The 14,707-nt window shown below is 37.7% G+C and overlaps 1 protein-coding gene across 2 annotated transcripts in view; it reads right to left on the reverse strand.

Moving 5' to 3' along the window:
* Positions 1-10,780: 10,780 nt before the first annotated feature.
* The window catches only part of LOC145775129 (dynein beta chain, ciliary-like), a 58,839-nt gene continuing 54,912 nt past the window's right edge, over positions 10,781-14,707 (reverse strand). The window contains exons 82-87 of one of the 2 annotated variants that reach the window (XM_082586342.1): positions 13,580-13,759; positions 13,093-13,275; positions 12,734-12,916; positions 12,501-12,644; positions 11,793-12,018; positions 10,781-11,163 (exon numbers count right to left, since the gene is read on the reverse strand). In XM_082586342.1, the coding sequence (XP_082442468.1) occupies positions 10,916-11,163; positions 11,793-12,018; positions 12,501-12,644; positions 12,734-12,916; positions 13,093-13,275; positions 13,580-13,759 (1,164 nt within the window). In that variant the 3' untranslated portion in view covers positions 10,781-10,915. Of the gene's footprint in view, positions 11,164-11,792; positions 12,065-12,500; positions 12,645-12,733; positions 12,917-13,092; positions 13,276-13,579; positions 13,760-14,707 lie in introns of those variants that run through there. The other variant, XM_082586343.1, reaches the window with a different exon arrangement.

The following is a 14,707-nucleotide window of genomic DNA, read 5'->3' on the forward strand; positions in this document are numbered from 1 at the left end:
GTAAAAGAAAATTTTACATGCAGTATCAAGTGCTTGTGAGTTGAATGGACTGAAAATTTTCAATAGTTGCATTCACTGAAGCTATGCATATTTTCTCTAGCAATGGTACCAAAGCTAAAAGGATAGTGATGAGTTAGTTGCATTCAATATTTTATTTGCACTTTATGCAATGGTGAAAACCGGCCAGTGGAGGAATAGTTGTCAGTTCAAGTTGTTGCCAACTATTGCAAACTCACTAGACTATCTACTAGCAAACTTTTTCACGGCAGGTGCAAAAATTGCTTTTGTTTCGAGAACGCTTATTATGCCAGGAGCATTGAAATTTCTGTGCACTGGCAGCAATAAGTTCAACTAAATTTACTATTTTACACAAAAAACTGCATATCTATTAAAGACAAAATTTATGGAATCACCTACTAATTGATGTTGTGTACCGTGGTTGGTTTAATAGACCACTTTTCTGTATTTTCTCATTGCCAAACTGGATGTCTGCTTTGTCTTTACATTAAGGTACGTTTTTGTATTTTAAAAAACATTGTGACCACTGAGAAAGAACATCCAATGTTGCTGAATTGCTTTACGCGTTTTGGTGAAGAATAATCAACAGATTTCCTTGTTTTTTGTTTTTTCATGAAAAAATGTTGCAGAAAATACGTTTATAGTTTGGTTCCCACTGAAGCCTATGCCATTTTTACATTGGCATTGCCAAATATTATCCCATCGATAGCAGAAAAACTTGTTTACGTTGCATTTTATTGTATGTTTTGCAGTATTGATTCTTTGGTTAGTTCCTGTAATTTCTTTGCTTGCCATTGATTGTATGTGTAATGTGTATATCATGCAGAGAATGTATTGTACCAGTTTCAATTCTCTATTACATTTGTAAACAATTGCTGATGCAACCTTTGAAGTCATCCACAGTAGATTTTTTTTGTGCAAAGTGTAACAAATTTCGATATTGCCTCAAAGAACAAGTCAACAGAATTATGTCAAGATTTTTTTTAGTTAGCAATATAAGCTGCGTAGTGTGAATTAATCAACAACTACACTGCTTGTTTTCGAAGCATCAAAAATGCAAGTGTTTTATACATGCTTTGTTAGGCTTTTATACTGACAGCAAATTTAGTTTTAAATCAAGTCTGAAATATAATTATGATATGTTGCAAAAAGCAGCAGCTTTAAACCTGTTCCGGCCAGTTCACAACGAAACTGTCGCAGAAAACCATCTCTTATTGAAATCTTCAGTTTGTGTTCCACTAAAAAATATTTAAATTTAATTTTGTTCTTTCAGATCTTTTTTATCAATATTTCTTATCGCTATTATTGCATGAAATATTGCATTTATATAATCAAAACACTCAACAATTGCTTAATTTCATTGCTTGAAGGCTGAAGTAGTGTATTGGAGTATATACACCAGTTTACCCAACTGTGAGCTTTTGACGTTGTGATTTTCTTGATGTTGTCCCACTGTTTTTGACACGCGTTTATGTGCAGTGCAAGTGTAACCGGGCAGCAGGTACCCTATATAAATATATACATACAACAGTTGTATTTATTTAACACACCTTATTTTGAATGCATGATTGTTGTAATTCTATCCGGCCAGTGAATCAGTACATTATACATTGATTCAACGTTTACCGGCGTTGAATGAATACAAAAAAGGATTGCTTTGTAAGCTGGGAATTCGTGTGTGCATGTATGAATTTTATATTTCTGTTTATGTACTTTTTTACGTTATTAAACGATGTTGATAGTAAATGAATTTGATGTGAGAAACGTTTCATACAAAATTGTTGATTTGACGTTTTAAGTGGAAAGAAGCTTTACATTGCTTCCTTGGCTGGAGCCTCATTGGTAGAATGGTAGTAACCCAGACAGCAAATCAACCGTCTGCAGACGTTGAATCAATCTAAAAAACGGTTGATTTGCTATCTGGTAAGATATGTCTGACCGAGTTTTCCGTATGGAATGGTAAGATGCAAACCACTCCTCAAGGTAGTGACAAAATATTATATGACAACAGTCATTTTTTGTGTAAATTTTAAACACAGTAATTAAATTCAAAAAGTAGTTTCAGGTTGTTTGATTGCGAAAATCTTTATCGTCGGATTGAAAAAATTTTCTTGCAAACTTAGTTCTGGCAGTTTGCATACTTATTACTTGTAGAGGCTTTGAACCGACGACGCAGGTCCGGTTGTCAAGCTTGATGAGGATGAAATTTCCGCTTGTCTGAATTATTCCATTTATTAGGTAGGCTACTGAATAGAGTGCTGTCTTTGTCTGCCTCGATAGCTCATTTGGTTAGCGCGTGGCTTCGTGAACGAAAAAGCTTCAAGATCAAGCAGCGCTGGTTCGACTGTTGGGGTGTACGCTTGAGCAACGCATTCTAAGGACTGCTCTCCATTCAGCGGCACCAAATGAAAAGAATAATTCCCCGACAACAATTGGAAGTTTCTCTCTGTCAATCTCGGTAACCGACCCTGCGTCAAAAGCCTGTACAGTGTACAAGTATGCAAAACTACCAGGACTAACCTATCAAAGGCTTTGTCAGTCCGAGGATAAAAATTCCAAACCAATGCGTTGCTCGAACAAACGCTCAGTGTCTCCGAACCAAACCCGCTTGATTGCCGTTTTATTTTTAGTAGTAGTGTATTGCATCCAGTAGCGTAGCCAGGAATTTTGAAAGGGGGTGGTTTTGACCACCCCACGGCGGGGGGTCTCCCCCAGAAAATTTTGAAAAATTACTTTGAATTTGGTGCATTCTGAGAGCATTTTCAACAAAAATGTGGGTACAAATATTCCTGTAAAATGGTGCTGTCCGGTAGCATAGCAAAAGGATAAGATCATGTTTTCTTCGGAATTTTTCGGAAATAAAGCTAAGTCTCTGTGTTTTCTTGTTGCTAATTCCTGGCTGAGATGTTTGAATGTTTGGTATTGGCAAAACTCGCTCTTTTAATGCAATTTTGTTTAAAATTAGGCAATTTTTTTTTAGACTGAAAGCATCATTCTCAATATCGTGACATCACACGCGCGCCAAAGGGGGGGTTGTAACCCCCAAACCCCCCCCCCCCCCCCCTTGGCTACGCCACTGATTGCATCAGTCGTGATTTGTAAAAGTTGTGGCGTCGTTATTGCAGAAGCAAACTTATTTATTTTTACCAAACGTTTACGGTCCCACTCAACCATGTCTTTGAAACGGGAAGGCACCAAGAGATATATTCCTTCATCCTTTACATTGTAGAGAACGCATAAGTTTTGTTGGCGTGTGTGGCATGAAGGTTTATTTCTAGCCTACAAGGTTACTTCAATGACAATATGATCGATTGCGCCAGCAACAATTCCATTATGTTATGTTAACTGCAGGAAATTCAACATTGTTGGAAGTGCTGTCACTTTTAGCTGCTGCCCTTCGCCTATTTCGATCTGGAAAACTGATAGCATCTTTCAAACGCTCTGCTTGATAAATAATTCATTTCTTGTTACATCATGCCTAGTTTTTCATGCTGTAAGTTTGAAAGAAAAATTTAAACGAGAACTGTTACGGCGTGTGTGCTACTGTTTGATATTCCTTTTGTGATCTTTCTAACTCGTTAGCTGTATAAAATAAAACATTGATTTGTGGGCCGTTTCATCTTAGAGCACTGCACGCCTCTCTTTGCACAATGCCGACAACAGGTTTCATTAAGATTGACTTTGTATGGTTCCTCCCTTCAAACGGTTGCAGTCGCTAATTTTCGTGCATTTGCTTCGGCGACATCGAATGGATGTGAACAGTTAAGGAGTGGATGACTGTTTTCCTGAGTTTGTACTTTCAAGTAGTGCGCTCAGTTTAAACTTTATACTAGACTACCGAAGCGGAAAGACGTCATAGACATATATAGATTTTGTGATTGAACTGCAGCCTCGTCACTGCTGTGATGAAAACGAACCTCAGCAGTTGCTGCTTAATCACATCCACCGAAGTCGTTCAGCTGGTTCTATATCTTGTTGCGCATGAGTTACCTAGGACTATCTTAGACTTTGGAACCTCGTTTTACGTTTATGCGGAGAGCCTACGAAAGCCGAACCAAGATACACCATGCGCATCTAAGGTTAGCGTGCTTTTCTAAACACACGTGTGATCGAACTCTCGTTTTCAGTTGACATGCAGGGCCGGATTTAGCTGATGGGGGGCCCGGGGCACTTTTAGATCGGGGGGCCCCGTGCAAAAATTTTTTTCGCGCCGTGGGCGCGAAAAGCCACCTCTACGTCTACAGTAGCATTAATCCAGTACTGCACAGCATTTTGCAGAAATTTAAAGGCTGAAAAGACAACAAAGAACACAAAATCACATTTTTTCCACGTAGGAGGGCCTTTCAAAAGTCGGGGGGCCGGAGCACCTGCACCCTCTGCCCCCCCTAAATCCGGGCCTGTTGACATGACAATGTTTTCTCTTGACATGACAATGTTAGCACATTAAATGAAAGGCATATTATTGTGGAAATAAATTCTAAGTTTAAAATCGAGAATCGGCAGCCTTGTAGTGGTCGTCACATCGACTTCAATCATTCAATGGAACTGAAGATGTAAACACTTTATATTGCAGCACCAATGATGACGATCTTCATGTTTGGATGTTTATTTTTTATTAGAAAGCACCGTATTTACCAAAGCGCTTGCTAAACATGAGTTTGGTTGATACAGATTGGGATCTTTATTTTTTGGTTGTATATTTGTATGTTCTCACCACGAATGCAATCATGATTGCTTTATTGTTACTGAGTGCAATTTTCTCTGATTAGCGCAACGTTGTGCCGAGCCTTTGACATTTCAACAAGAGACCAATTACCGTATTATCTTTAATTGGTCGTTCGTTGCATGCAGAGTCTTCTGTAGGATCAAGACGGAAAACAGTTATTTTATTGATTTGCAAAAAATGTGAAATTACGAAAAGAATTGCCATAGCAAGAACTTTCAATCGATGCAGCAGTGGTGACACAATTCGCCAACGATGCTTCTGAAATAGACGAAGTGCAACGCTTCGTTGCCTGTAGGTAAACAAATGATGTAATTTCCAGCGATCTTTTCTCAAACTTATTGCTTCTCGATGTGCAGGCTTTGCAACTACACTTGCATTAATTTGCATCAGTTTGACGTAAGGATGTTACTTTGAAGCTGAGTTAACAGCTCAAAAACTTAAATAGGCCTAACATGGTACACATAGGCTACCAATTTGACACCACCAACAAAAAGAACAGTGATCAAAATGGTTTCAAATATGCGCTCGAAGATATTTTTGGACTGTTACAGTAGAATTTGCACTTCCAAACCAATAAAAACTACCAACAACTGCATTTATGATGAGTGGGATATGTCGTCTTCCCAGTATGGAGCAAGGAAAACAACTGAGAATAGGCTTCTACAGAAACAACTGGGTAATCACGAAGCATTCGGGTAAAAAAATTACCGAGTTAGCCTATACAATAATTAATTTTACGTCCTTTTTGTCGTAAAGTCTTGTCATTTACAATCTTGACATCTTTGGTTTTAACAAAAAAACGCCAAGGTTTAATGAGGCTTCGAACACTGTATTTGTATTTAAGGTCGTGCTTCCGGCAAATGTAGGCTGGCAACTTTGGTGCTTGTTGCACAGCGTTTACATTTTAGAAAGTGATGATTTCCTTTCTTTTCACGTCCTGGCAGTCATCATGGCTGACTTGTCAGCCAAACAGTAAATACTTAGGCTATGGGCTAGAAGTAACCAGAGCTGCGGAGCTGGAGCCGAAGCCCGGAGTCAAGCGTTTCCGGAGCATTCAATGCTTGCTGTTGAGTCGGCGCTGGAGCCACAAAAAATGTAACAGCACCAGTTTCGACTAAGAAACTCCTGAGTTAGGTTTATTAAATTGGCTATTATTAAATTTAGAAAATATTAAAAAATAAACATTAAAATATTGAAAAAGCTAGTTATTAAATTTACAAAATTTCTAAAAAGTTTTTATGTTATAGCTTACTTCCAAGTAGGGCTACCATATGTTCTCTTAAGAGGATTTGTCCTCTTTTTTGAAGAAAAATAAATTGTCTTCCGAGGACACTCAAAAATGCTCAAATGACCTCTTTTTTGACATTTTCTGTTTTCTTGCTTATATTTTCAACAATTTCATTGTAATGTGACTTTTTGGCAAAGGGTGTAGCCTATTTGGTTTCCAAAAATTTCTGTAGGCCTACCAATGCTGTAACATGCTGATTCATAGATTTTCAAAAAAACGTTGGTGTAGGGCAGTGTTTCTCAACCTTTTTTGGCCCAACGCCCCCTTCATGAACTGGCAAAATTTTACCGCCCCCCAACAAAAACGATTAATTATGAAAAGCAATTATTAAACAAAAAATGCTATTTAATACTACAAAAAGTGCTCTATGCCAAACAAAAAGCCAAGCAGAGCGAATTACATCAAATATAGGCTAGTTACCAGTCTCTAAAACCCTTACAGCCTGTTTTACCCTAAAAAGGGGAACATCAGAAGGTCCTTATTCAGATAGAATTCTATTTCTATTAGAATAAGGGCCTTTTGATGATTCCCTTTTAGGGTGAAACAGGCTGTAAGGGTTTTAGAGACTAGTAACTATATTTGATGAAAAGCAAATATATATTTGCGAGCATGAAAACAGTAGGCCTATAGGCCTACTGGTGGTCAGTGTGAACCTTGGGTTTGGTGAGAAAGTGCCAGTTTCTCCACATCCTTTGTAAAGCCAGTGAGAAACATTCGAAGATCACCTCTTATGAATATGTCAAGTGGGTTGGTATGTAGAAGAACAACACAGCTGAATCTCTTTTCCACCAGGTAGGGCAAAGGCAGGCTAGTTGATACAAATTTTACATAAAATGCGTTTTTTCACGAAACGCTAGGTGTAGCCACGCAACTTTAGGTGCATATGAAAGCTCATTTATAGGGTTACTTTTTCGCCAAGTTTGGCTCCTTGCATTTAAATAGCAATCAATTTATGCACCTTGGAATACAACATTCTATAATGTATCAACTAACCTTTCGAAAAGGTTAGTTGATACACTCTTAAGGTTAGTTGATACACACATTGCAGTCCAGCAGGTTAGTTGACGCATGGCTGTATTCAAGCAGAAAAATCAGGAAATAAATGTTCATAAGCAAAGCAGTGAGCAGTGTTTTTTTTAAGGTGTTTTGGGGGACCGAAACGGTCCCCCAAATTTCTCCAGCGGTTTCCCAAAATTTGGACTTGCAACTACAGTAGAAAAGTGATGGTTGTTTCTCGCTGTGTCTTAAGCAAATATGGCTATTTTTTGGTATTTAAATGAAACACTCGCGGTCTCTTAAAACTATTTAGCGGTCACTCAAACCTTAAAAAAAACCTGGCAGTGAGTATTACCGTCTACAATAAAACACATCATACAAACAAATGCCCATTTTGTAAACCATTATATTGTCAGATTAGTAGGCCAAATCCCACTACGTCAAATAGTTGCTCCTTCTGGAAGACCCTCCTAAAGCATTGGGGTATGGCATTTTATAAAACTGTGGCATACCAGTTATGTCTGATACACAAACCATTTATTGAATTAATTTATACAAGATATTGAATTATTATCTGTAAAACATAATGCAACCTTTTTGGGCACATGCCAATACTTTTAAGTTTGCTATTTTTCCCATAGCAATTAAATTTTGGGGCACTAGCAGAATTGTCAAAATCTTGAGGGAACACTGCCCCTAACTATCACATCATTGACTTTGCCCAATACAATCTAGGCCTATCTTAAGGTTAGAGGGGATTGATGTAGATATTAAATAAAAATTGCCATAAAACCTTGATAATTTTGGTCATGCAGGTTAGTTGATATAGTGTCTCAACTAACCCATAGATTAATGTATCAACTAGCCTTTTCTTAAAATTTTGAAAAACAATGATTGTCGTTGTGCCAACACAAGAGTTGGAAAACTTTTTCACTTGCACATTGTTACCTTGCCTCAAGATACTAAATCTCACCTATAAGTAAATATTCTACCTTAACTCAACTTTCTCTAATTCATTGTAATAAAATTCTGATAAAAATTACAAAAAACTCTAAATTTCTAACTTTTTTCAATCTTTTCCAAATTAAGCAACTTTACGCTGCCAAATCTTTATCTGATATAATTATCATAACACTTCACCAGCTGATGACAGTATTTCCTAAAAATATTGTTTATTTGTTTTTGTTTTGGGGGTGTATCAACTAACCTGTCCCTGCCCTATGAGGTAGGAAATGTTACCACGACGATACGAGCTCTTTGACAAAATCGTTACGCTGGATGGTAGATGGGTTAAACCAGAATTCACCCTAATAATCAAAACGCCCCCCTTAATCCGAAGTAATCATACCGCCCCCCTGAAAAACCAAAATGCCCCCCCCGGGGGGCGGTACCGCCCCCGTTGAGAACCACTGGTTTAGGGGAAGGGGACCATAGTTGTGCAGGTTCCATACTTGTGCATGTGCCATTTCCCGCCATTTCATGCATGGTAGGTAACAGATTTCTCGTGCGTACTGTTTGCGAGCTGTTGCTGTAAATGTTCGTTTGTTGCATTTTCCCCTGGTTTTGAGATATCAGATAAGCGTTGTCATTTTGAATAGATGTTGGTTCTCTAAGAAAGTGAGCTTATTTGTGGAGCTTGAGCTTTATAGAGCTTGCATTACCTGCACTCCGTTCTACTGCAATATTAAAGTTAATACACAATACCGTTGCACAACTATGGACACCCATGACCATAGTTGTGCAATTTTATTCAGCGTTTTAAAACGTCAAAAGCACCTATCACTATCAGTTTATCTGCAAAACTTGATTTTTGTAATGTTTTTTGTTGGTAAATGCTTGTAGCCTACTATAACCACATCATAACGTTTGTTTGCTAACTTTACTCATGCTTCAGTTTTTGATTAAAATGTTAAAAATTGCACAACTATGGTCACTTTCCCCTACCACTTTGATCTGTTGTTCTAACCAATCTTGGGCGAGAGCGTGGTAGGCCTATTATTTCTGTAAACTCCAAGTAAATACCATGGATTTACTGGTTTCGCTGATTTAGAATAGTCATTTCAAATGATGATCAATAGGCTATAAACCCAATACGGTAGATGCATCCCAAGCTATGAAATTCGAGTTTTTGTAGTAGGCTAGTAGTATTCACATTTTTTATTCAAAATCAACAAAAAACGCTGCACCAACTAAGTATGAATATATAGGTGAGCCCCTAAACATAGATGTGGTCCAATTTTTTTATGTAACTGAGGTTTTGGAAGCGGTAAATTGGTTTTGAATGTTTATCCTCGGACTGACAAAGCCTTGATAGGTTATTCCTGGTAGTTTCGCATACTTGTAGAGGCTCCTGACGCAGGGCCGGTTACCGAGATGAAAGTCTTGTTGGCGGGTAATTATGCCATTCACTAGGTGCCGCTGAATGGAGAGCAGTCCTGAAATGCGTTGCACAAGCGCACGCCCCGAGAGTCGAACCAGCGCCGCGTGATCTTGAACCGGGCGCGTAACCACTGAGCTAACGGGGTGATTTATGATATTGAATGTCGACCTTCTGTAGCAATATTTACAACATTTTTTCATTTCAAATAGCAAAAAATATATTAAAACAAACTGAAATAAGAGGGCCCCTAAACATCCGTGACCCTCCCCGAGGGGCAGTTAATACGACCCTTCCACCCAAAACCACTCTTCAACAATAACATTTTTGCACTACACAATCACAACAACGCTAAATAAATCAGCATTTTTGAAGGGGGCATGGCCCAATAGCTCTCCCTGCGTACGCCACTGGGCACCTTAATCTTTTAATTTTAACTTATCTCTTACGTTTCAACTTATTTTACTGTAGTTTGAAAACGAAACCAGGAATATGACTCAAATATTGGTTGAATCTGGGTAGCCCAGTTGTACAATTATCCAAACATGGGTGGTAGGTGAGTTGCCCAACATTAAAAAATGTTTTTACAGAACAAAAATATTTTTATTGGCTGTATGAAAGCAATTTCACCAGTGTGGTTTTTTATACTGCCAATAATTGTTGCATGAGTTAACGTGAGATCTCATGTGGGTTCAGTCTGGGCAGCCCAGTTGCACAACAACATTTTACAAAGTTTAGGCTGAGTTGGATTTCCCACATCAGTTCAGAAAATTAGCAATTTAAATTAATCATCCGATATAATGCCAACATAGGAATTTTAACGCATTTTTTCAGTAGCCACTTTAGTACAGTATAACCACTATAGTAAGAGCCAGTAAAGCTTCGAAGCAATCAACCAATTAGAAGTTAGAGGTAGAATAGAGAAAAATTGCAAACAGTTCTGATAGAAAGTAAATTAAACGAACGTTCCGCCGTAGCCAGCGTGGACTAGAGGGTTAATCCCTGGGTTAGGGCTAGGTAATACATTTAGATAACGTACGTTCAATTCCCACTCCCGTCATAACCTATTTCTGTAATTACCAAACAAAGTTCAAAGCACGGATCAACTCTCTGGCTAAATGCTAAAAGGGTCACGATTGGACGGTGGCCACTTAAACATGTTCTGATTGGTTGACGGTGTCATTGGGTCTTTTTTTTACAGCTTAGTCTTTATCTGCTTGAGATTTTCTAAGATCCGAAACATAGTTGAGATATGTTTGTATTGTTTGGGCAACTTACAGTAAGGCGTGTAAATTACCTTTCCTGCATAGTAGCCTATAGCCTATATGGTGAAGACTTGGTCGGGCTAATTTTTCTACAGTGTAGCAAGAAAAAATTGCTTTTTTAGTTTATTTGTAGATAAAAAAAAATCGCAACAAGATAAAAAGGGTCTACTCTGTAACACTGAAAAATTTAACCTAATACAAAATATATTCTACGAAATTACATCTACAGTAAACGTTTTCAGTTTTCACACTTGAAGCAGAAGAGCCACGCCTGCGAGAATCCACTTTGAAGGCTTCTCCTTGGTTCTCAGATTGAAAGTCCAGACGAATGTGGGACCCCTTGACTTGTTCTTGTAAACTGGACATTCGTACATGTTTTTCGTTTCCATACGGTCCACTGGGATAGCTTTTATGAAAAGAACTGGCATCATTGGAGTCAACTCTTTGAGTCTGGACTCACCTAGAAACCCTGATTGTATGTCCCAGCGTGCCCCTGAACAAGAATATGGTAGTTATGATTTTGAGTCCTCATGTAAGCTACAGGCTAAACAACGCCCGAGGTGCTTGGATTATACATACTGTTATCACAATTTTGTTGCATTGATGAAATTAATTCCTTAAAAAGTAGGCTATGGTTTATTGTTGTAGCTAGTCTTGAAACCAGATTGAATATAGCCTATGCTTTGGGGTGCTTGCTTCATATTTTTCACCATTTTTAAATTTCAAAATGACAGGTGTCCGATGTGGGATTTGGGTAAACCCTCGACGCTCAAAAATTTGTCTCATAATGATGTCATAAAACATTGGCTTCGGTTTTTGAAATTTTGAATAACGGAGTTTCGATGTAGGCTACTATTTCGGAAGCCACTCATCGTGAAGGACAAAACCGGTGTCAAAATAATCAAAAGGGACAAAACCACTTCTAAAAGTTGAGCTGAAAATCGTAACTGCATCAAAAAACTGTTTAAAATATGAAATCCCGAAACCCTACCAACGTAAAACATAAGATATTTTTAACTCTTAAATATTAAAAATATGTAGGCAAATACCTTCCTACTTCTAACTAGTCTTTAGACAAGAATTATTAAACCAAAATGTTTTGAACAAGATATCGAAACCCACCTTCCATGTACAATCCATGTATGTAAGCTCCTTCTCTGGGCGGGCTGTTAAAGTCTTCCTTGTGCTTCTTAGTCGCATCACACTGCAGGGCCATCTTGTCGAGAGGCCATTCGTTCTTGCGGGCCATGGACTGCATGATGGCAGTTAAAAACGACTGTGGGTTGAATAACCCGCCCAGCCAAACGCAGTTCGGCAGTTGAAAGTCAGCGGTCCATGTTTCTAACTCCTGAATCAAGCGGTGCAACATTTAAGCACTGAAGTGATTTTGAGCTCTGCACAATAATAAAATTTCACTTCGTGCTACAACATGGAATTAGCGTAAGCTGAGGTGATACAAAACACGTAAACAACATGCAAGAAATGTGTTGAAGTAACTTTCTTTACGTCAACACAAGCGTTGTGATAGAATCAATTTTACAATCAGCAGTGATGAAGACGGTAGAAAAATGATGACGATTAAATGAACGACGATAATTAATTATTGATAAAAAAAAGTCTTTAGTTTAGAAATATGCTGACCCAATAAACAGAAAAGAAGTGGTAGACTAGTCTATTAGTAAACGTAATGTTTTGTTAACAAGAGATTAAATAAATTCAACGGAACTATACTATATTAGTCAATTTAATTTCTAAATATGTGACATAAATTCGTTGCTAAAATCAAAGATATTCGAAGACAATCTGCAGTTTTATCTTCAAAATTGTTACCTTTATTCTAAGCAAAAGATCTGCAAACCAGGCAGAGAGGCCAAACATCGATGGATACGCCCGCTTTGTCCATGATTCCGGCACTGCGTCAAGGAACATTGCAGATTCCAATTCTTCCATGTCAGGAGTGATGGTCAATTCACCCTTGTAATAATAAAAATGAATAGTAATCTGTGAGTTTATAGACAATCAAGTTGACTTACGTAACATAAAGAAAGTTTAACATCTCATACCTTCAACCCAAGATCTAGTTCTTTGAGTGATCGGCGAAGCTCTTTCGTCAGAGTATTCATCCGCTCACACTCTTGGAAAGCCACCACGATGTAAGGTGTCCTGTCTTCAACTTTGGCAACCAATTCCAACATATTGAACTCCTCTGGCACCTTTTCAAGTATTTCATCCAACTGCGTCTTCACCTAAGAAACATAATGTAAAGCCAATGCCACGCCGTCATTTGACAAACGAGCAATAATTTCGTATCACATGTTGCTGCCATACCTAAGAACTACATCGTACATCAAGTGCCTCTAAACATTCTTTTTCAAGCAGAAGATTGAACATCACAGACCACTTTACTCTCCCCTACTCTCACTTTTTCCTCCCTGGTTTCTCCTCCTGCTCCTGCACCTCCAGCATCTTTAGGTTGCATTTCCAAAAGAGTCCGGAAGAGATTTTCGGACGTAGTGGTAAGAACACCTATCTCTGCATTAGGATGCAAACCATACAGATAAGGACTCTCAGGAGGCAAACACTCGTCAATGTATTCGTGATACCCCTGGAAAACGTATACTGAATTTAAAAACTACTTTCAGGTACTCTATCATATGCTTCTCTCTATAGTGTACATTGCAAAGAAACATCTGTCAAGAGATTAGCATATAGTCGTTGTTGCTAATAGCAGACACTTGAAAGTCTAACTTTATTAACTAACGTGTTTCTTTGAAATTGTTTCTAATATGATGTTGCTTTTTGCAAAAAAAAAAAAGAATACTTTTGAAAGGATCCGCAAACCAACAAAGATACTTTTCAAATGTAGATGAATTTAGCTACCGTAATGATATTAAACAGTTGATTGTTACCTTGTAATCCATATTAGGAGGAACAGGGTACCCGGGTGCGAGCAAAAGCTCCCCTTCCAATTGGTCAGGATGCATGTAAACCTCCAGGTACGTTCTACAGAGTTTTCTATCCCAGTCATCAGTGATGTGCCCTCCGTACATGATTTCACAAAAGAGATAACGCAAATCATCCCATGGAACCTGAATTTTACCATTCAAAGTGTGTGACTTGCTGACTTTTATATTAAAAGCATTGTAAACTAATTTATAACTGTGATTTCTCTGTACGCCAAGTTACAGAGACTGATGTGGAGTTGTAGAGCTAAAATGTGCTTTAAACTATAGTGGTTCTCAGACGCTTTTGCTCCATCGCCCCTTTATCACTTTATAAACTTTATTTGCACCCTTTCTAAGAATGTATTGCATGCGCTATTCTGCGAAAAAATATAAGATTACATAGTTTGCGGTGCAAAGTGATGCATGAGCTTCGTGGTCTTTACAAAGGTTAAAGAGATTTAGCTTTGGTAGAGAGGTACTTTTTAAAAACCATAGACAGACAATCGATAACAACTTAATAACATTGAATTGCATAATTCAAAATTAATACAGAAATGAAATAGATACATAATTTCAAACGTTTTCGGCAAAACTTTCTGCCCTCTTCAGGAAAATATCTTAATTCATCTAAACAAAACAAAATTATTCGTAAAAGGTTAATAATAAATTTTTTGTCACTCACTATTTTGTCTCACTATTTTGTCTCATGACCACACTCCCGCATAATTATGACAGATTGCTACCACCTTTTGTGTTTGTTCGTCAGTTGTTGCTTGTACGCAGGTCAGTGCAGTTTTATTGAATTTCAGTCATTTATTATTAACCTTTTACAAATAATTTTGTTTTGTTTAGATGAATTAAGATATTTTCCTGAAGAGGGCAGAAAGTTTTGCCGAAAGCGTTTGAAATTATGTATTGTATCTATTTCATTTCTGTATTAATTTTGAATTATGCAATTCAATGTTATTAAGTTGTTATCGATTGTCTGTCTATGGTTTTTAAAGAGATTTGGCATTTAATATAAGTAAGGTAATGCATGAGTAGGCTACTGAGTAGCCAATATAGCATTGAATATACTTGGTTGGTGGTTTA

The sequence above is a fragment of the Aplidium turbinatum genome, chromosome 8, assembly GCF_918807975.1.
Source record: "Aplidium turbinatum chromosome 8, kaAplTurb1.1, whole genome shotgun sequence".
In the NCBI taxonomy this organism is placed as follows: Eukaryota; Metazoa; Chordata; class Ascidiacea; order Aplousobranchia; family Polyclinidae; genus Aplidium; species Aplidium turbinatum.